This window comes from Camelus ferus, chromosome 4 (assembly GCF_009834535.1).
Source record: "Camelus ferus isolate YT-003-E chromosome 4, BCGSAC_Cfer_1.0, whole genome shotgun sequence".
NCBI classification, from domain to species: Eukaryota; Metazoa; Chordata; class Mammalia; order Artiodactyla; family Camelidae; genus Camelus; species Camelus ferus.
The window spans coordinates 33,241,440-33,262,504 of record NC_045699.1 but is presented as its reverse complement, the minus strand read 5'-3'; the positions used below and the strand labels follow the sequence as shown (position 1 = coordinate 33,262,504).

General features: G+C 37.7%; 1 protein-coding gene across 6 annotated transcripts in view; it reads left to right on the top strand.

Moving 5' to 3' along the window:
• DOCK8 (dedicator of cytokinesis 8) overlaps positions 1–21,065 on the top strand; it is a 223,965-nt gene that overhangs the window by 53,667 nt on the left and 149,233 nt on the right. For 5 of the 6 annotated variants that reach the window (XM_006192725.3, XM_032477776.1, XM_032477777.1 and 2 more), the window contains one exon: positions 15,042–15,144. Coding sequence is in view for 1 of the 6 variants with exons in the window: in XM_032477775.1 (XP_032333666.1) it covers positions 15,042–15,144 (103 nt within the window). In the remaining 5 variants the exon portion in view is untranslated. Of the gene's footprint in view, positions 1–15,041; positions 15,145–16,083; positions 16,255–21,065 lie in introns of those variants that run through there. The other variant, XM_014566035.2, reaches the window with a different exon arrangement.

Here is a 21,065-nt window from a genome sequence, read left to right as displayed (position 1 = left end):
ATGGTAAATAATGGATGGAACACAAGAATGAGGTGCTTTCTCTCTGAGGCCACCAGGAAAGAATATTTGCAAAAGTGATAAAGGACATGGTGATTTCCTGGAAAATTTTGGCAGAAGGCTGGGCCTTGTTTCCGAAACAGGGTGAGTGCCGAAGTTAAGTGAGTGTAAGTATGTCCATTCTGCAAGAAAGAAACCTGGGAGGGGAAGACTTGGCTTTTAAGGTCAAAGAGTCTCTGCTTCAGTACATGATCCAGTCACCCAATTCTTCCCTGCTTCAGTTTCCTTTTCTGTAAAATGAGGATTTACCTGTCTCATGGGAGAGGTGTTATGAGGGTGGATTTGGCTTTATAGAATGTACATGATACTTGGAACTTATAGAGAAATAAAATTTAGAAGACTTCTTTGCTCTGTGAGTGGCTAAATTTGCTTAGTTGAGGGGAGTCTGGCTACCTTTCTTTTTTTGAACAGTTTCCCCTCATTTTGGCCATTTTCTTCCATGAAGGCACCCAAAGACTCCCTTACCTCTAACACTTGCTGTCTTGAAACTCAGTGGGACCAGGAGCGGAAAAATCACTGGCTAGGGCAGTGCTTGATACCCAGTAATGGTGGCAGAAGCTCGGGTATCACTGTTCATTCAAATACCAGCTTCTGAAGGGCAGGGACTTTTGTCTGCTTTCCTCACTGTAGAACCTTGAACAGGCCGGTGCTCAAAAAATACTTCCTAAAAGAATAAATCAACATTGGACTTCTGGGCTTGTGCCTCATCTTTCCTTTCTACTTTTCTCAACTGAGAGATTCTCTTCATTCCACACCTTTCCTCACCTTGCTCATTCTCCAAAACACTCCCCCTTCTAGTCTCTACCCCCGCTCACTTCAGAGCTTTTTCCTTAAGTAAACAGTAGTTCACTATTAATAGCTCAATAACTTAGGAACAGGGCAGTTTCTCTGGTTTAGGAAGCATAATTCCCATCCTCCAACCTAAAATAAATTTTGAGGAGATGATTTGTAACTGTGGAAGAAGGGACTGGGGGAGGTGGTTATTTTGGAGTACATTAAATATTAGCATAAAGTGGCATGTTTTAGTTAAATCTGGCTATGTAGGAATTTAAGCATCATTAAATGAATGAATGTGTGTATCTTGATCTTCAAATCAACTAGCTAGGCAGGGGTGGTTAGACTGAGGAAGGGTGATCAGATGGCGAAGTCTGGAGTCTGAGGGAGGATGAGTACAACGCAAAGGCAGGCTCGAAGACAGAGCTGTAAGTTGTCTGCTACAATAGACCCGTGGTTCTCAGACTTGACAGTGCATCAGAATCACCTGGAGGGCTTGTTAAAACACACATTTCTGGGCCTACCGCAGAGCTGAGGGCTTAGTAGGTCTCAGGTAAGGCCCAAGAATTTGCATTTCTAGCAAATTCCTGGGGGAATGTTGTTCCGGGGACTGCACTTTGAGAACCATTGCAATATAGAGCATGCAGGAAGATATAACCAATCTTATACTCAACTCAGTTCATATGTCCAGCACAGGTTGAAGCCGTGTTCAAGGGCAAATAAAAGCTGTCTCTCTCAGTCACCTCAATAAATTAAATTAAATTCCACAGTTTACGTAGGAAACTCACAAAAAAGGAAGGAGTTCAAATCACCCATTTCATCTTATGGTAAAAGGCACTGGCACTTCACAGCTGCAGTCACCTTGGGTAGCAGAGGCCAGAAGGCTCTCAGGGTCTTACTGAAGGAGCTGGCCATGCCTAGGACAAATAACTTAGATAAACCACAGATCAGAGTGGAGAAATGAGGCACTTTTCATCAATAGCACCCAACAATGTTTGTTGAGTTTGATTGAATCCAGGTAGATCAGGAAGTGGATACAAGGTTCAAACAAAGTTTGCTGAGAACACAGTTTTATTTAGAAATTGCAGGAGACTTAGAAACAAAATAATAATGATGAAAGGAGCCCTCCAGAGACTCTTTAGATGTCCAGGCTCATTCCTCTGTGTCTTAGCAGAAGAATTTACATTACTCAGAAAGTTGAAAACATGGTAGGTTAAAAATGTGTGAGTGTGTGTGTTTCTGTGTGTGTGTGTGTGTGTGTGTGTGTATACATAATTTCTGTTATAAGATTATGGCAACCACAGCACAAACAATTTGGAAAAAGAAAAGAGAATGGGGAAAATCCTTTGTTATCCTGCCTCTCTAATACAACTGTGAGATAGTATTTCATTCTAGTGGTTTTTCTTCTATATATTTTTAAATAGTGCACTTAAATTTAAATAACCTTTTTTTGAGTTTATATAACCATAGTGACTAAGAGCACAGTCTTTGGAGTCAGATAACTTTGGGTTCAAATCCTGACTACAGACATTTCCACTCCTGAGTTTTGCATTTGTTACATTTTTGAGGATAAGCTCAGTTTAGAGAGTTCTCGTTTGGATTCAGTGGAAAGGGACACATTGGTGCTCAGCACGGGGCCAGGCGTAGTGTAAGGTCTTGATAAATAGCGACATGATTTCCTGTTCTTACTAAAAAGTTGTGTCAACCTGCATGGTCCTAATACTTTGGAACTTTTTCTCAACATTTAGAAACATACCTATTTTTATTTCATAAGTTTGGCGAAATTTCATTCCGCAAATTCTTCCGTGGTTCAGACACTGCTTTCAGGATCTTTTATGACCAACTTGTTGAGAGCTTTTATTACCTGGGTTTTCTCAAAGTGGACACACCAGAAGAATCAAAGCTGAAACATAGGGATGACTGTTTGTGCTTGAAGTGAGAAGTTGGTTCAGTTGTACTTTAGCTAGGCTGTGTGGCTTTACTTCTGGATCGCAGATTCTGACCACACCATTGCAAGGACCACATATAGACATCTAGATGATGGGTTGCTAGGGAGATGGGTAAGAAACTGTAGGTGGAAAGGTATTTTCTTACTGGAAAAACAACTCCAAGCTCAAACCTGGCCAAATTTACATCTGCAAACTGGATCTCTCATTTCTGCTCTAGACTGACTATCCAGCTGCCAAATTGACCTCCCCTTGGAGTCCTCTTTATTAGGACCACAAACTCAGTATGTCTAGACCAAATCTTCAGCCTGATGGAAGGAAACTAACCATATAGTCCTGAGTTTACAGTTACCCTGTAAACAAAGGGATTAACTTCATTAGATGGTAGCTTCCTGTCTACAAAAGGCCCTTATTGAAGACCTTGGTTTTGTTTATCACCTAAACAGATCTCGACTCCACAGGAGAGTTACATATAACAATAGGCAGAATAGCCAGTTAGTTCGTTAACTCCTTAAAGTTGATGAAACCATTTTGTACATTCTCTGATTTGCTGGCTAGAGTATTAATTAGTAAAATACCATGAAAGACAAACACACAAACCCTTTGATCCAGCAATTCCATTTCTAGGACTTTATTCTCAAGGTATATTTGCAAATGTATGAATTAACATATATGCAATTTATTGAATATTATTTGTGCCAGCAAAAAAAAAATTGGAACAACACAGGAATGTAAATTGGTGCAACCAATTTGGAACAATATGGAGGTTCCTCAAAAAATTTTTAAATGTTGCCATTTGCGACCATATGGATGGGTTTTGAGGGCATTATGTTAAGTGAAATAATTCAGAGAAAGACAAATAACATATGATCTCACCTCTATGTGGAATCTAACAAAACAAAACAAAGCAAGCTCATAGATACAGAGAACAGATTGGTGATTGCCAGAGGCAGGGGGTAGGGAGTGGGCAAAATTGATGAAGGAAGTCAAAAGGTGAATAATTAAGTTGTAAAATAATTAAGTCATGGGGATGTAACGTACAGTATGGTGACTATAGTTAGTGATACTGTAATGCATATTTGAAAGTTGCTAACAGAGTAGATCTTGAAAGTTATCACAAGAAGAAAAAATTTTAATGAAAAAAATTTAAATTAAAGTGTGGTTTATTTCCAGTATTGTGTTAGTTTCATGTGTACAGCAAGGTGATTCAGTCTTTTTTTATTCTTTTCCATTATAGGTTATTATAAGGTATTGAATATAGTTCCCTGTGCTATAAGTAAATCCTTGTTGTTTATCTGTTTTATATATGATAGTGTGTATTTGTTAATCCCATACTCCTAATTTATCCCTCCCTCTCTTTCCCCTTTGGTAACCATCAGTTTGATTTCTATGTGTGTGAGTCTGTTTCTGTTTTGTAAATAAGTTCATTTTTACTACTTGTTAGATTCCACACATAAGTGATGTATAATATTTGTCTTTGCCTGTCTGACTTACTTCACTTAGTATGATAATCTCTAGGTCCATCCATGTTGCTACAAATGGCATTATTTCATTCTTTTTTATGACTGAGTAATATTCCATTGTGTTTATGTGTGTACCACAACAAGAAAAATATTTTTTATAACTGTGTATGGTGACAGATGTTAACTAGACTTATTGAGGTGATTATTTTGCAATATTTACAAATACCAAATCATTATGTTGTACACCTGAAACTAATACAATTTTATATGTCAGTTTTAACTCAATTTAAAAATTGGAAAAACAAAAATGTGTAAAAGAGATTAATTAAGAAACTATTGCCCATGTATGTAATAGAGTACACATACAACCATAAAAAGGAATGAAAGCATTCTTTTGTACTTTTCTATTAGGTGAAAAAAGCAAAATGCAGATCACCCATGAGTGGACAGATTGTGGCATATCCATTCAATGTAATACTCCTTCACAAAAAGGAACAAACTATTGGTACACAATACAACATAGATGAACCTCAAGTATTGTGTTCTAGTTTGTGTAAAAAAGTGGAGGAAAGAATATATGCATGTCTTTGTGTATATAGTGTATACACACAGAAGATACACAAGAAACTATTGTGTGGATTGTCTTTGTGGACGGAACCTACATAACTGGCATACAAAATTAGGAGGGAGACATTTTACAGTGTCTTTTTTTGTATTTTTTAATATATAAAATTATAAAACATTATATATGCAAAATAAAAATAGAATAGCTTTTAATTACTCTGTCTAGATATTATATACAGTTTTTCTCTCTCTTTCTTTTTGGTTTTTAATTCGTTTTTAAAATCTCGTTTATTCGGCCTGTGTCGACACATGTAAAAAAGGTGATGCTTAATATTGTGCCATTAACAAAAATAAGCAATATTTAGAAAGCTAGTATGTTTTTGTTGATTTCTAGTTTAATTCCACTCTGATGTCAGACTACCTGCTCTATATGACATATGACCTTTTAAATTTGTTGAGATTTGCTTTATGATCCAGTATATGGTCAACTTCAGTAAATGGTTCAGTGTGCACAAAAAGAATGTGTACATTGTCATTAGATGTTCAGTTTTCCATGTAAGTCAATTAGATCAAGTTTATCATCTTCAAATCCTATATAGCTGTAATTTTGAAATCTACATGTCCTATCACTTACTGAAATAGGTATATTAAAATCTTTCACTATAATTGTTGATTTAATATTTCTCCTCTTCTGCAGTTCTTGCTTTATACATTTTGAACCGTTATTACTTGGTACATACATACTTAGAATTGCTGTGTATTTCTGGTGAATTGCTCCTTGATCATTTAGGAAATGTCCTCTTTATCTTTAGTCATATGTCTTGCCTTAAAACTTTTTTGCCTGGTTACTATAGCTACATGAGCTGTCTTTTAGCTATTTTTGTGTAACTTTTTTCCACTACTTTGTAAACAGTTTATCTAGGCATTTACCCAAGAGAAAAGAAAGATTATGCCCATATAAAGATTTACACATGAATGTTCATAGCAGCTTTATTTTTAATAACCAAACCCTGGAAATAACTCAAATGTCCATCTACAGGTGGATGGATAAACAAATGTGGTATATACATGCAAAGAAATACTCCTCTATAATAAAAGGGAATGAACTATTGATACACATTAAAACATAGATGGATCTTTAATTATGCTGAGTGAAAGAAGCTGGACAAAAAAAGGAGATATATTGTCTGATTCCATTTATATAAAATTCTAGAAAATGCAAACTAATATATAGTGACCAAATACAAATCGGTTACCTGGAGACAAGGGATGGAGAAAATTAAGAAGGAGCATGAGGAAACTTTGTTATTGCAGTGATAGTTTCATGGGTGTATATCTGCATCAAACTTACAAATTGTGTACCTTAAATATGTGCAGTATATTGCATGTCAAATATACCTCAATAAATCTATTAAAAATTAAATATGTTTCTTATACGTAACAGTTTTTTTATGTAATTTAATGTTGTCTTTTAATTGGAGAATTTAATTAGTTATATTTAATGTAATCACTGATGTATTTGAATTTTTTTTCTTTTTCTTGAGCCTTTTCTTCCTAAGGCTCAGATAACTTATCTCAAACAGGAGGGTAATACAGCTATCCTGCCTATTTCCCCTAGGTCATTTTGAGGAATAAGTTAGATTGTTATACATAAAAGTCTCAGTATGTTAAAAATCATTACAGTTTTCAGTTTCTTTCCTGATTTTCAGAAATGAGCAAGATGAATCCTAGGTAAAATTCTAAAGTAGATGTCCCTTTTTAACAAAAAGGTTTATAACTAAGCAGATCACCTAGTGTTTGACCTGACCACATTGCTGTACTTTAAAACTGGATATGATGTCCTTTTAAAAAAATCTTTCAGCCCCCTTCACCCATTTCTTCCATGCCAATTCCCACCACTGGCAACCACTAATCTGTTCTCTGTGTGTATGAGCTTGATTGTTTTGTTTTGTTTTAGATTCTACATATAAAAGAGATCATATGATATTTGTCTTTCTCTCTGTCTTATGTCATCTAGCATAATACCCTTGAATTCTATCCATGTTGTCACAAATGGCAAGATTTCACTCTTTTTTATGGCTGAAAAATATTCCTCTGTGTGTGTGTGTGTGTGTGTGTGTGTGTGTGTGTGTGTGTATCTCTTACAGTTTCTTTATGGGTTCACTCATTGATGGACACTTAAATTGTTTCCGTATCTTGGATATTATAAGTAATGCTGTGGTGAAAATGGGGGTGCATATATCCTTTTGAATTAGTGTTCTCATTTTCTTTGGATAAATACCTAAAAGTGGAATTGCTGGATCATATGGTAGTTCTATTATTAATTTTTTAAAAAACTCCATACTGTTTCCCTTGGTAGCTGCATGAATTTGTATTCCCACTGACAGAGCACAAGGGTTCCCTTTTCTCCACATCTTCACCAACACTTGTTATTTGTTGTCTTTTTGATAATAGCCATTCTAACAGATGTAAGTTTCTATCTCATTGTGGTTCTGATATGCATTTCCTTGGTGACTAATGATGTTGAGCATCTTTTCATGTACCTGTCTTCTTTGGGAAAATGTCTAGTTAGAGCTTCTGTCCATTTTAAAATCAGATTATCTGGGGGTTTTTTTGCTGTTGAGTTGTATGAGTTCCTCATATATTTCAGATATTAGTCTCCTATCAGATACATGATTTGCAAATATTTTCTCCTATTCAACAGGTTGCCTTTTAATTTTGTTGTTGGTTCCCTTTACTGTGCAGAAGCTTTTTGGTTTGATGTTTATTTTTGCTTTTGTTGCTTTTGCTTTTGGAATCGGATTTTTAAAATCTTCACCAAGACTGATGTCAAGGAGCTTATCACCTATGTTTTCTTCTAGGAGTTTTATGGTTTTGGGTCTCATGTTCAAGTCTGTGAGTTTAAATGTACAATCCTACTGTGTTTTTTTCCCCTATTTTTCAACCTGTGTCTTGTATCCATAGAGATTACAATAATACATACTTATTATAATTCTACTATTAATATTTTTACCATTTTGCAGACAATACAAGAACTTTAGAACATATGAACTCCATTTACCCCTCCCATCTTTTGTGTAATCATTGACATGTATTTTAATTCTATGTTTATTTTAAATTCCACATTATTATCATTATGATTTTGTACAGTCACTATCATTTAGATTTACTCACATATTTACCCTTTTGATGCACTTCATTGCTTTCAGCACGTCTGTGCTTTCAACTTCTGTCTGAAGAACTCTTTACCATTATTTTTAGTATAGCTTTGTTGGCTATAAATTCTCTCAGTTTATTTTTACTGGAGGTACTAGGGATTGAACCCAGGACCTTGTGCATGCTAATCATGTGCCCTACCACTGAGCTATATACCCCCACACCCTCTCTCAGTTTTCATTCATCTGATGAAGTCTTTATCCTTTATTTATGAAGGGTGTTTTCACTGGGTGGAAAATTCTGTATTGGTAGTTGTTTTCTTTTCAACACCATAAAGATTGACATTGCATTGGTTTTGGACTTTTTCAGTTGAAAAGTCAATTATTAGTCTTATTATTACACTTTGAAGGTAATGTGCCTTTTCCCTAGATATTTTCAAGAAGATTTAAACTTTTTGATTTTTCAGCAGTTTTATTGTAATGTGTCTAGGTTTGATTTTCTCTGAATTGATTCTGATGTGGGTAGAGCTTTGCAAATTTACTTTGGTATTTTTGTCAACAATATTTCTTTAAATATTACTTCTGCTCCTGTTTTGTTTCTCTTCTTCTTTTGGGACTTAAGTTTACGTACGTTAGAGCTGTTTCTTTACGTCTCAACACATTTTTGTGGAGAACTCCTCTTTCTGAAAAAAAAAAAAAAAACAGTTACAAACAAAAAGTACTCAGTATTTATAGGTATTGTTTTAGGTGATTAGGCTGCTTCATTAGGTGGTGATAATGGCAGGAGAGAAGCTAATGAATATGGTGACATATAAGGGCTGAGAGGAGGAGGTCCCTTTGAGAATCACTGAAGACACTGAGTAATCCTTCGCTAGGCTTGCTACTGGAATCCTCAAACACTTCAGTCATCTAATAAATATTCATTTGTTTTCAGAGGAATTTTCCAAGTGAAAGGGATCTTGGGACTCCCCCTGTGAGGAAGAGGCATACATTCCACAGCTTGTTAATAAGGGGCAAACTTCTCCTTGTAGTCATGTTTCTGCCTGTTGAATCTTTACAGAAGCTGTTACATTTACGGCATGTCTGTTTATGTGGAGAGGTGAAAAATATGAGAGCACTAAAACTTGAAATGTTTATTTTGAAGCCTCAGGCTGATGAACTTCTGAGGAAATCATTGCTCAAAACATATGCATGTATGTATATGCAAGGATGGAAATAGATATTTGTGTATGTAGATAGATATAAATACAATGCATCTATCTATACATTATATAATGAATATATATTATATACTTCTAAAATTTGCTACAGAAATTCATTTTGTAGCCTTCTAAATTTAAAGGTGTGCATCACTAAAAGTATCTGAGGATCTCAGAGAAAGCCTTAGGTCATTTTTATGTGGTCAACTCCAGGAACTACTCACTTTTGAGCCACCTCTGTTTTCAGACCTTATCCATGCCCTGAACTGCGATCCAACCCTGTGTTATTTACATCATTCAGAACTAGTTTTTCTACATACAGCAAATTTTAAGAGCTTTATCATTGTTTTAATATGACACTGCCCTACTTTATAACTAAGGAAGTTTGGGGAGTAACATTTTTTCACCACTTACCTGTTGTAAATCATTCCTAGTCCTGAACAATGGCTATTTGGCAAGGTCTAATTATACCAGGTGCTTGTGGCTACATCCACTTATGCCACCCACAAATGTCTCTAATTATTATTTATTACTACTTGTATACTTCACACTTTGTATGTTTTTATAGTCAGTTGTTAGTTTCTAAGAGTAACTCTGTGTAAACTAAGAGTAAATTATATGTTTGCTTTTCTTTATTCCATTCCTTTCACTGTTGTTTAAAACACGTCAGATTCAGGAAAACCCTAAACCCCTTTAAATACTTATAGACAAGAGTTTTCTTCTTGAATCAATTTTAAAATCCTTTCAACCATTTTGGCTGCTGGCCGTACCAGCATACAGTGAAAGAATTTTCTTTTAGGGCTGAAAGCCAGAGAGAAGCCTTCTGGGGTTGTTCGGTTTCCTAGCACAGCTGCTGGTGTAGATCACGGTGCTGACTGTTCCACTTGGAGATTCTTGAGCATCTTTGCCAATTAGAGCTGGAAAGGTGCCCAGGAGATCACATAGGCCAGCCCCTTCATTTTACATGTAATGAAACTAAGACTCAGCTTGGTTAACTGATGGACTTGACCTCAAAACAGTGGGCAAATGGCAAAGCTCAGGACTCAGTCACTGAGTTCACACTCTTTTTTTTGTTCTTGTAGCTATATCTGTGGTAAAGAAGCAGGGCAGCCCAATGCTTAAAATACTTAAAGTAGGAGTATAGAAACCTAATGTCTAGATGTCATGAAATGGTTTTAAAGATGCCTGAAATGCATTGTTTTCTTTTCTGTCAGGCCTGCTCCTACTGATTTTTTTTTCTTCAAAATGTGGTTCCAAAGTCCTCTTATCCCAGAAACCTCCTAAGCATTTCTAGTTTGAGTTTGAATTAGTAACTCCCTTCTCTTCTCTCACAAGGCACTGTATGTAGTCCTGTGTTATAATGCTTATTATATTGTATTATAATTATTTATTCCTTTAGCCATCTGCCCTCCTCCCTTCCACCCACTGGGCTGAACTTCCTGGAGCAGCAACAGTATCTTCTTGGACTTCAATCCCTAGCAGTTGGCAGTGAGCCTGGCACCGTGTATGCTGTTAGTGTTTTATCAATGAATGAATGAACCAACTACTCTCTCATAGACTTGTGCTATCAGTGAGTCTTATGCTTTCTTGGACATGAAAATTACCTGGAGTTGCTGGTTAAAAATGCAGTTTTGCAGGCCACATCACAAGAGATGCTGATTCAAGACTCACATAGGGCCTAGGAATCTGAATTGTTATTAAGCTGCTCATGACTTGATGCAAATGGTTTATAGGCCATACCTGGCGAGCTCTGCTCCATCATTAATTCCACTGGTACTTAGTCCCAACTGTATATATCCCAACAATCTCTCCATCTGAATAAATGCATAGAACTTTGCCACCTACCCCGTTCCACCCTTCTAACCCCTGAGTAAGGGTATAGACTTTGTAGAAATAAAGAAGATAATATTTTTAAAGCATTTTGAGTTATTAGAAGTAGAGTATCTTAGCTCAGCAAGGAAATATGATATAAATCTATCATCATGAGAGTTATCTTAGACACACTGAATTTGGTCTGAGACCCAAATGCAGAGGAAATAAAGCTCACCCACAGTACCTGCATGGACACCACACCTGTATGAGCTCTTGCCCTGGTGGGCTTGTCTTATTTGTATAGGCAGGCTCCCCATCACGGGGCCAGCGGAGAGAAGAAGAGGGTTGATTTAGACACTAAGGAGGGTGCTCTTTTGAGAATAAAGTTCCATATCAATAAACTTAAGAGCTGATGTTGACATAATTTTTAAAAATCCCAAGTAGTGCCCCTATGCGGCATGGTACTTTATATACACACATTATTTTTTTTAAATGATAACACTAAGCAACTTTACAGAAAAGCTGAATGGGAGAGTTATTAAACTACCTTTACCTAACTTCCAAAAGGATTTCTGAATCTTTTCGTATAAGGTTAATTTTTTATACATTTATTGTTTATTTATACATATATATATATTTAACTTTATATGTATATTGTTTAATATTTGTGTTTTTTTCCTCATATTACTTTTTACTTGTAATTTATTTCTTTGGCACATTTCTATACAATATTTAAATCGTAAGATCCTATTTAATGTATTTTATGTTATTATGTACTCAGTGTTCTCCCTGATGTTGGTTATTTTCAGTTACTTGCTATCATATACAGAGTCCTTATGCTCATTTTTGTTTGAGTTATATTTTTGTTTGTATGAATTCCCTGGGGGTATATTCTCCAAAGTGAGACGGTTAGATGAAAGAGTAACGACAGTTTTACAGTTCTTGTTGCTTATTGCACTATTACTTTCCAGGTACACTGAACCGATATAAAATTCCACAGCATTTCCACTTAGCTTGACCAACATGTACATTTATCATTCCAGCTGATTTTTTTCTAGTTTCAATGTGTGTAGGGCCTCTCCAGAGATATTTTAGTTTGAAGTTATTTAAGTGAATCCAAAGCAGTTCTTTTCCACGTGGGATGATTTATGGTTTTCATTTTAAGGACAAACAGTTCATCTCCTTATTTGACAGATTTGAAGGGGCACGTTTAGTTGCTCTGTAGAAATGATTCTGTAGGGGTAGGAGATATGATTGGGGCAGGCTTGACGTGTCAGGAAAGAAGATCGTTTGTAGGAAGCTTATGAGGGGGACAGCAACAGGAATGCCAGCTGACCCTGGTTGTGAAGGACTGGGGAGCTGGAACACGCTGATGGCATGATGAAAAAAATACTGGGGCTTGGTTGTAGGATGGTAACATATACTTCAAAATGAAAGTGAGAACCTGTCCCTCCTGCCATTCTATGATTCTCTCAGAATGCCACTTCCTTTCATGAATGTTTTCAGATATCCCCATTTCAGGTAGACCTCTCTGGTCTATGACAGGAAGGGCTTTAAAATGGCCATGAAATTAAAACTCATTATTTGAGAGGACTTGGCGGGAGGACTTGGAGGCAGAAGACACAGGAGTAGTCTTATCTGTGAAAGGCAACTCGGTCACAGAAAAGGACCTTTGCTTGACTGTCTCCACTCTTCATGAGAGTAGTCAGCTTCTGAAATAAGCAAGTGATACTCTGGCTCTGCTAGTTTGGGTTCCTGTGGTGTCAAACTCAAGATGCAATGTTGTTTGTGCAAAATGGACTTTTTGTTTGGGGCAGTAGTCCATAACCTGTTGATTTTTGAAATTGATGACTATCCAACTTGTAATGAAAATCAGCCTCTTGAGCACTTGGGGTCCAAATCTGAAATTTTCCTTCCATTTCTGGTTGTCATGCAGATTTTTGCCTCACTCTTTTCTCTGTAGAACACTTAGACACACACACGTTTATACCTGTATCTATCAGCTTTGTTTAGAAATAACTCATGTACCACACATTTCACACATTTAATACGTAAAATTCAGTGGGATTTTTTAGTATATTCACAGAGTTGTGCACCCATCACCACAATTAATTTCAGAACATTTTTATCTCCCCAAAAGAATCCCCATTCCCGTTAACAATCACTCCCCATTTGCCTCAACCCCCCTCAGCCCTAGGCCATCATCTATTCTACTTTCTGTCTCTATAGATTTTCATATTCTGGACATTTCATACAAGGAATTATACAAGGAATTATCTTTTGGTTTAGCTTCTTTGACTGAGTATAATGTTTTCAAGTTTCATCCATGTTGTGGTATAGATCAGTACTTCTTTCCTTATTTATTGCTGAATTATATTCCATGTATGATATACCGTAAATTTTTTAATCCATCCATCAGTGGATGAACATTTAGGTTGTTTCCACTTTGGGGATGCTATAAATAATGCTGCTATGAGAATTTATGTCTAAGTTTTTGTATGGAAGTATGTTTTCATTTTGGGGGGTAGAAACCTAGGAGTGAATTTGCTGGGATACATGGGAACTCTGTGTTTACCTTTTGGGGGAGGTACTGCCAGACTTGTTTTCCGAAGCAGGGACTTGATTTTACATTCCCACCAATGATGTATGACTGCTTGTCCTCACCAGTACTTGTTATTGCCCATCTTTTTAGTCCTAGCCACCCCAGTGGTTGTGAAGTGGTATCTCCTTGTGGTTTTGATTTGCATTTCCCTGATGGATAATAGAAGACTTACTCCTAATTCTAGTATTTTCTCATACTTTTTTAAAAAAAGAAAGGAGGAAAATACTTCAGGAAATGAAGGAGTACAATGAATGTGGGCTGCTGTAACTTCTCTGGGGTTTCACTCCTCACTGCATCATAATGTAAGGGGCCACCATTGACAAGACTGCTGCAGCCATTTTCTTCTCTTCTCATATCTATCCATCATTCAGAATCCTAGGAAGGAGAGAGAATTGTCCTGTGTTGGGTTATGGGCCCTTTGATTTGTAGTCATACCTGTACAACATGAGTGTGCAAATCCTGAAAGGAAATTGAGGTGCTCTTGGCTTGGGAGAATGGATGCCATAGGTGGGACCAGACAAATTTATTGCCTCTCTAAATGCACCACTTTGCCAATGTTGGGAGCTGAGCAGATCGTGTCAGAAACCTCATCATGCAGGAAAATTAATAATCATGCCCTAGTATCCACTATAATGGAGAAAATACAATATGCTTTATTTATAATATTTAAGTATTGTATGTTAAATTATAATTTTTTAAATGTATGTATCTCTTGGATACATAGCCTGTTTCAAGTGCAGAATCTCAGTTAATCATAAATAATCTGTCAGTTTCTAGTTATTTTCTGTAGGGGCCTCGTGGTTTAAATAGTTTTATGGACTAGCCTAAGAATCCAGCCACTGAAGACTGATTTAAGGAGAGACTGTGTTCCGAGTTCCAGGGATGTTGTCTGAGGACTCATCAGTGTCACTGTGGCTGACTCAAAGGATCGCTTGCTAGGAGCAATTTGGAACAAACACAGTCCTTGGAATTCCAGGTGGCATCTCAGGTGCTGGCAGGGAGGTGGTAGTGTCCATCTAGCAGCTCTCTGGTGTTTCCTGTTATTGCGGGCAGTGACCAGAAGGGCTCAGCTACTTGAAAGGAGAGTGACTGGATCAAAATGGCAGCCTGGGGTTTAAAGGACTCTAATCAGAGCCCAAGTGTCCTCATGTAGAGACAGTGCCTCTGAATGACCTGGGAGAGAGGAGCCAAGCACCCTGGATCTTTTCCTTGGGCTGTAAGCTCTTCCTCTTCCTCCTGCTATCGTCCTTCCAGTATTGGGTAACAGCCATGACTGCAGACCTGGGTGTATGTTGTCACACCAAAGCTACAGCATCCAGCCACAGGGCACTGAGGACATTTTACTCACTTCTGCCAATTACCCTCCTAAAGAATAAGTTTTATAATATGGTATCAAAGACTGTATCTATAATTGTGATGATTTTTTTAAAAAATAACCACTCCATTTAGATTTTTCTGTTTGACCCAAGGTATTCTTCTGCGGAAATAAGGAAACAGTTTACCCTCCCACCAAACCTTGGCCAGTACCATCGACAGAGCATAAGTACCTCTGGCTTCCCCTCTCTTCAACTAGTAAGTATGAATTACAGGCTTGCTTAGAGAATGGTCAAGGGCAGAAGTGCCCAGGGTGTGCTTTGCTTCCTGATTCTTCTTAGATTTTCCCCACTGCTACCTTCTACTGCCAACTACCAGCTCTTACCTCTGTGCCCACTTTTTGATATTAGACAATTTCCCTCTCTCCCTCCCTCCAGTAAGGCTTAGAGTGTGAAGTGGACCTCTCAGGGTTGTGATTTTGAAGTCTCTGGACTCAGTGGACATCCAGATTACTTGGTGTCACGACCCCAATTATGATTCACAGAGTGGGGAGGGGAAGGATTAGCTGGAAACTTAATACCACTTACAACATGCTTTTATTGGAAAAATGTACTTCAAAGTCTGAAAAGCTAAATACAAACCTTCAGCCACATAAATCTTTTTTTTTTCCTTTTAGAAGTGTAATTTACATACAGTAAAATTCACTCATTTTTAGTTGTACAGTTTGATGAATTTGGCTGATTTAGAGTTAACTTGTACTCAATCTAAATATGTATCTTTACCCTAAGAACCACCCCCCCCCCCCCCCCCCCCCCCCCCCCCCATTAGGTACCTTCGTAGTGGAGCTCCTCTCCCAGCCCCTGGCCACCGCCCCAGTCAGCAACGACCCACTTTTGTCATCATAATTTTGCCTTCTCTGAAACCTCACCTCATTGGAATCAGCCAGTACAAACCTTCATTTTAAAACCCACTCCCCCTTTTGAGCTGAAAATTGCCTACGTTTGTATATTAACACCAATTCGAGTGTGTGTGTATGCATTATATTATTTGAAGACTAAATGCCAGACATGTGCCAAGTGCATTAGATCTGACTTAAATGAGATGGTTTGTAAAACCAGAAGTGAATATTCACTTCCTTTGTAAAAGAGCTCCAGCCTCCGCTGTATTCACTTCCTCACACACAGCCCAGCCGTACTTTCGTACTTTAGTGGTTATCTTGAGGAGGTTAGGTTATTTTTCGCTTCTCACTTATTACTTCAAAACCACTTCTGCTCTTAGAAATTTTGTAACCTTCCACTCAGCTTCCTGTAGCCGCCATTTTGTCTCCTGTAACAATTTCCACGCCGTGTAACTGTGTATCTTTTAAAGGTATGTTTACTGGAGTGCTTTGTAGTTATTTCAGTAGGATAATTTGTGTGTTGTGTCATTGATGAAAGAGTAATACTAAAAAATGTATATCACCTTTTACTGGAAGAGGTAATTTGCAATGGCATCTTCAAAAAATCCATTTATGACTTTGGTGGCTTGCTAAACTGCCCTTTTTATTTGTACTTTTCCTGTCTGTTTCAAAGTCGCAAATTACAGTAAAAGCACATCATGTGCATAATATTCATGCTTTCGGGTGTATTAGAGATGCTTTAATCCAGGATGAATCAGATACGCTTTTTGGTTTTATTTGGTGCTGATATGTATTTCCTTGAAAACCAAAAAAAAATTTTTTTTTAAATTTCTAACTCAAATTGTATTCCAAAATATGCAAGATGCAATTAAAAAGTGACTGGATACACTTTTAAATCTTAAGATGGGGGAGATGGGCTCCGATACTTTGCTTTTTTGTAAACTGACTGCAGCTTTCTGCAGTGGCTGTCTTGAGAAATAGTGTGTACATCACTACTGAGAAGCTGTAAGGAAGTTTAGCTAACAGGCTGTAACCCCTTAGCTGCATGCCAGCCACAGCCTGAAGTTTCTTTGGAGAAATCTCTTTTACTTAAAGTCCCAAATTAAAAAAAAAAAAATTGCTTCCTATTTGCAGGCATTCTTTTCGTGATTAGGCTGCTTTAGGAGGTTCTAAAGAAAGTGAATTGGGATGAATTCCTTCAGTAGCGAGGTGGTAGAATTAACATGTGGCTTTACTCCCTTTCTAGTGGAAGACACTAAAGAAGTAGCAAAAATGTTTCACTCTACAAAAATCATGTGGTCCTAGCTGTCATAATTTATTCCTGGTTCTTTTTGCAAATGAATAGCCTTTAAAATGTATTTCTCCTGGTTGATTCCAGCTTACATTTTCTGAGTATCTTTCCCCTGATCTCTACTCTGGCTTCTGCACAGTATATTAATCCTGTTCCTTCTTGTTCACTGCATGAAGAGCAGGTAGCAGGAGGGAGCCAAGAGGACCTTATTTGATTCCCCTTTTGTTTTTTAAATGTATGGCCCATTCAGGAAACCCCATCACCGTAATGTTTTCCTGCTTGTCCTGTTGTAATGTCAGAATGAAGTGGCTGTTCTTTCCCTTGAGTCATCTTCCCGAATGAAGGTTCCTCCAACAGAAATCATCAACTTAACATGGTTATTTCCCTTTAAAAAATTATTTCATTTCGTAGAAAGATAATGGGACATTTTGGGAAGGTTCATTTCTGGCAAGGCAGAGGAGTAGTTTATCACCTAAAGACTCTCAACCTTAAAAAAAAACTTTTCTGAGATGAAAAACCATAGGCTGTTCATTGTATGATTTTGGACAATTGAAAAATAAGACTAAGTGCATTTTGACCTTTATTTCTCTTACCTTTGATTATAGAACCGCCATTTTAACAACCTCACAGGCTGATATAAATAATTGTTAGATTTTTTTAGAAGTATTTAATTGGCAACAAGTTATTTAAAACCCAGTGAGTTGTAAGTTTGCTGTTATTTTGCAGGAGGCAGGAGCTTGCAGTCAGATGGCTCTGGGGTGGAGTATAACTGTCACTTATTAGTTACATAATTTGAGGCAGGCTAATTCCCCTCTGTGAAGGCTTCAGTGTCCTAATTTGCACCATTGGCACAGTCATGCTACCCCAGTTAGGGTTAATATCGAATGACAGAGCAGATGCTGTGTGAATAGAGGCTCACATTGCTGTCTGTGTATTTAGCACTATGGGTTCACTGTGGGAGATTTTAAAAAGAAGGTGAATAGTAGATGGTTTTGCCTTAAGGGCTTTCTGATCTATCAGGGAGGGCAGATAACAAAGAATCCTTACTGGCCTTGAGGGTGGTAGGTGTTCAAAAGAGGAAGATCCATGATGAAACAGGCTTGACGGCAGAGGTTGAGAAGGTTGAGAGGAAGGTTCTCCGCCCTGGCTCTCATTAGAATCACCTGGGTCCCTGAGAGATCTACGAGTGGCCAGAGAACAATTACATCACAGTCCCTAGGGTTGGGGCTTGGTATCAGTCTCTTAAAGGTCCTTTAACATGGGACTTTAACGTGTGATCCAGGTTGGAGATCAGTTCAAGAATTTACATGGGTGGAAGTAATACAAATAGTAGGAAGCACATAGAAAAGTAGGGGTTTTTTGGTCCTGGTTGCTCTGAATTTCAGAAAGTGTGGTGAGTGAGGACTACTTGCTAATCCTAAGGATATATTTTTGTATAAATGTAGTGGCTTCTGTTATAAATCTGATAAATTGAATGAGAGGAAGGATGTGTTTGATTTGTATGTGTGTGTTTGTGGGTGACGTTATTGGGTTTTTGTTTTTTCAACTCATTGTAAATGTTAGCTGTAACATTTTCAAAGTAGATAAAATATTTTAAAATTTTGCATTTTTGAGTATGAAGAGGGTCCACCATTTAGAGTTGTTTTTTAGAAATAATGCAATGATGATAGACTTGCCCTGGTTCTATTTGACACTCCTAACACTCTTATCAGAGTCCTTTGTGGCCAGTGCCAGAGAGAGCAGCTTGTGAATAGAATCACCTGTGTGTAACATCACCCATTGGCCTTGGAATTCTCCATTGCCACAGCCATGTGAACAGATTGGCTGGACACTCTCTGATGCCAATCATCTAGGCAAGCAACTCTGTATTTGAGGTATTCATTAAGATGAAACTGTAAAATATGAAAACTATTTTTTTGATTTTTCTATGTAGAAAGGAAAGTGAAACATACAAGAGAAGAAACGTTTGGGATCTTTGCCCTAAAGTAGAAAGGATTCGAGATACTGTTCGTGTTTAATAACCTTAACCTACATTTTTATAGGGGGAAAAATGTTATTTTTAAAAATGAGAATAAAAAAGTTTTGAAGCAAAATGTAATGAATCAGCTGGACCATAACGGCTCTGGCTGAAGAGAAGGATGTAAGAAGCCACATCCTGCATATAAATCAAAACACCATGGTTACATGGCATGTTTGTATATAACAGTCAAGGGGCGGGGAAGAGGAGGTCTCATACCTTAGCAAGCATTCATTTTGTTATATGTTTAAGCTTCTGTGCAACAAAGCAACCTTTTTGTCTTACTACTGGGGATAATCTAAATGGTGGATCACTTGTTAAATAGGGTCCTCTTTTATTTTTCTGATGCTCTTGTTATTTTGTGCTTCATCTTTCAAGGAGTTGGGTTATCCTTAAGTTTCATTGATTCACTGGAGGGGACATGATGGAAAATGAAGATGTCAATACAGTTTTATGCAGATTCACAATGGAGGGCAGCATGAGTGACACCCTGCCTGCAGAGCATGAGTTTCATTACTGTTATTGTAAAGCAGGGGAATCAAGTCAGTCTTGGTAAAAACAGATTGATGCCCATTATGGCATGTCACTGAAGCCAGAATGTTACTGTCTTCAGCTCTGCTTACTTAAAGATAGTCAAAAGCGAAGAGGACTGTCTTAAGGATTCATTCATTCAGGAAATATACACTGGGTCTCGTTCTGTGCCAGGAATTGCTCTAGGAGCTGGGGAGACAATAGTAAATATAACCAAGGGTCTGTCCTCATGAGCTCACATTCTAGGATGAGAAACATAGACAAGTAAGTGGATGTAGACTATATCAACGGGTAGTAAGTGCTTTTAAGAATGACACAGAGATAGGGAATAGAGAGTGACGCAGAAGAGGGGGTTGCTTTAGATTGGGTGGGCTGTAAAGGCGTCTGTCTGGAAGAGAGACACTTGGGAAGAATTTTAAATGAACCGAACCGGTATTTGAAGGAGGTTTATTCGAGTTAGAAGATACAGCAAGTGCAAAGTCCCCAAAGCCAGAGTGTGTGGCATACTCCAGAAACAGTACAGAAGCAGACTGTGAGCTGAGCAGAGAGGGCAGTAGGAGTTGAGATCACAGAGGAGTCAAGGCTGGGTCACAGGCCTCAGAGACCACGGAATAACCTTGGCTCTTACTTTGTTAAAGATGGAAAGTCACTGGAAGCCCAGGCTTGGCGCTATCTAAATTTTTATTCTAAGGATTGCTTATAGGGTTCTTTTTATAAGGATCACTCTGGCTCCAATGTGGAGAAAAGATCGGGGGGAGAGCAGTTAGGATGTTGTCACAATAACTCAAGAAAATGATAGTGGTGCTTTGGAATGGGATGGTGGCAGTAGAAAAGGTGAGAAGTGGTTAGATTCTGGACATATTTCTGAAGTAAAATGGGTAAGGTTTTTTGACAGATAATATATAAGATGTAAAAAAAAGAGAGAAGTTAACATTGACTCCAAAGATTTTGCCCTGGGCAGCTGGTGAATTGAAATTGCCACTTACTGAGATGCGGAAACTTGGAAGATATGGGAAGAGCAGACTGGCAGGAAAATTAAGAGTTAGCTTTGACTTTGTTATGTTTGAGAGGCTAGCAGATCACTAAGTGGTGATGTTGAGGTATAATTGGAAAAATCAACCTGGATGTCATGGCAAAGGTTGAGGCTGCACATATAAATTTGTAATTTAAAAAAGAGAAATGAAAAGAAGATATTTAAAGCCATGGGCATGGATGAGATCATCTAGGAGTAAAGATTCAGACTGAGAAGAGAAGATCTTTTAGGACTGAACCCTGGGACAGTGCATGGTAGGAGGAGAAGCTAGAAAAAGTGGTATCCCAAAGGTAGAGACTGAGGGGCTTCCAGGTACATGGATTTTCAGAGACTGGGGCTCATTAGGACACTTGGTCCCCCTCCATGTGAAGAAATTGTTTCAAGAAAGAAGGAGCAATTAACTGTGTCT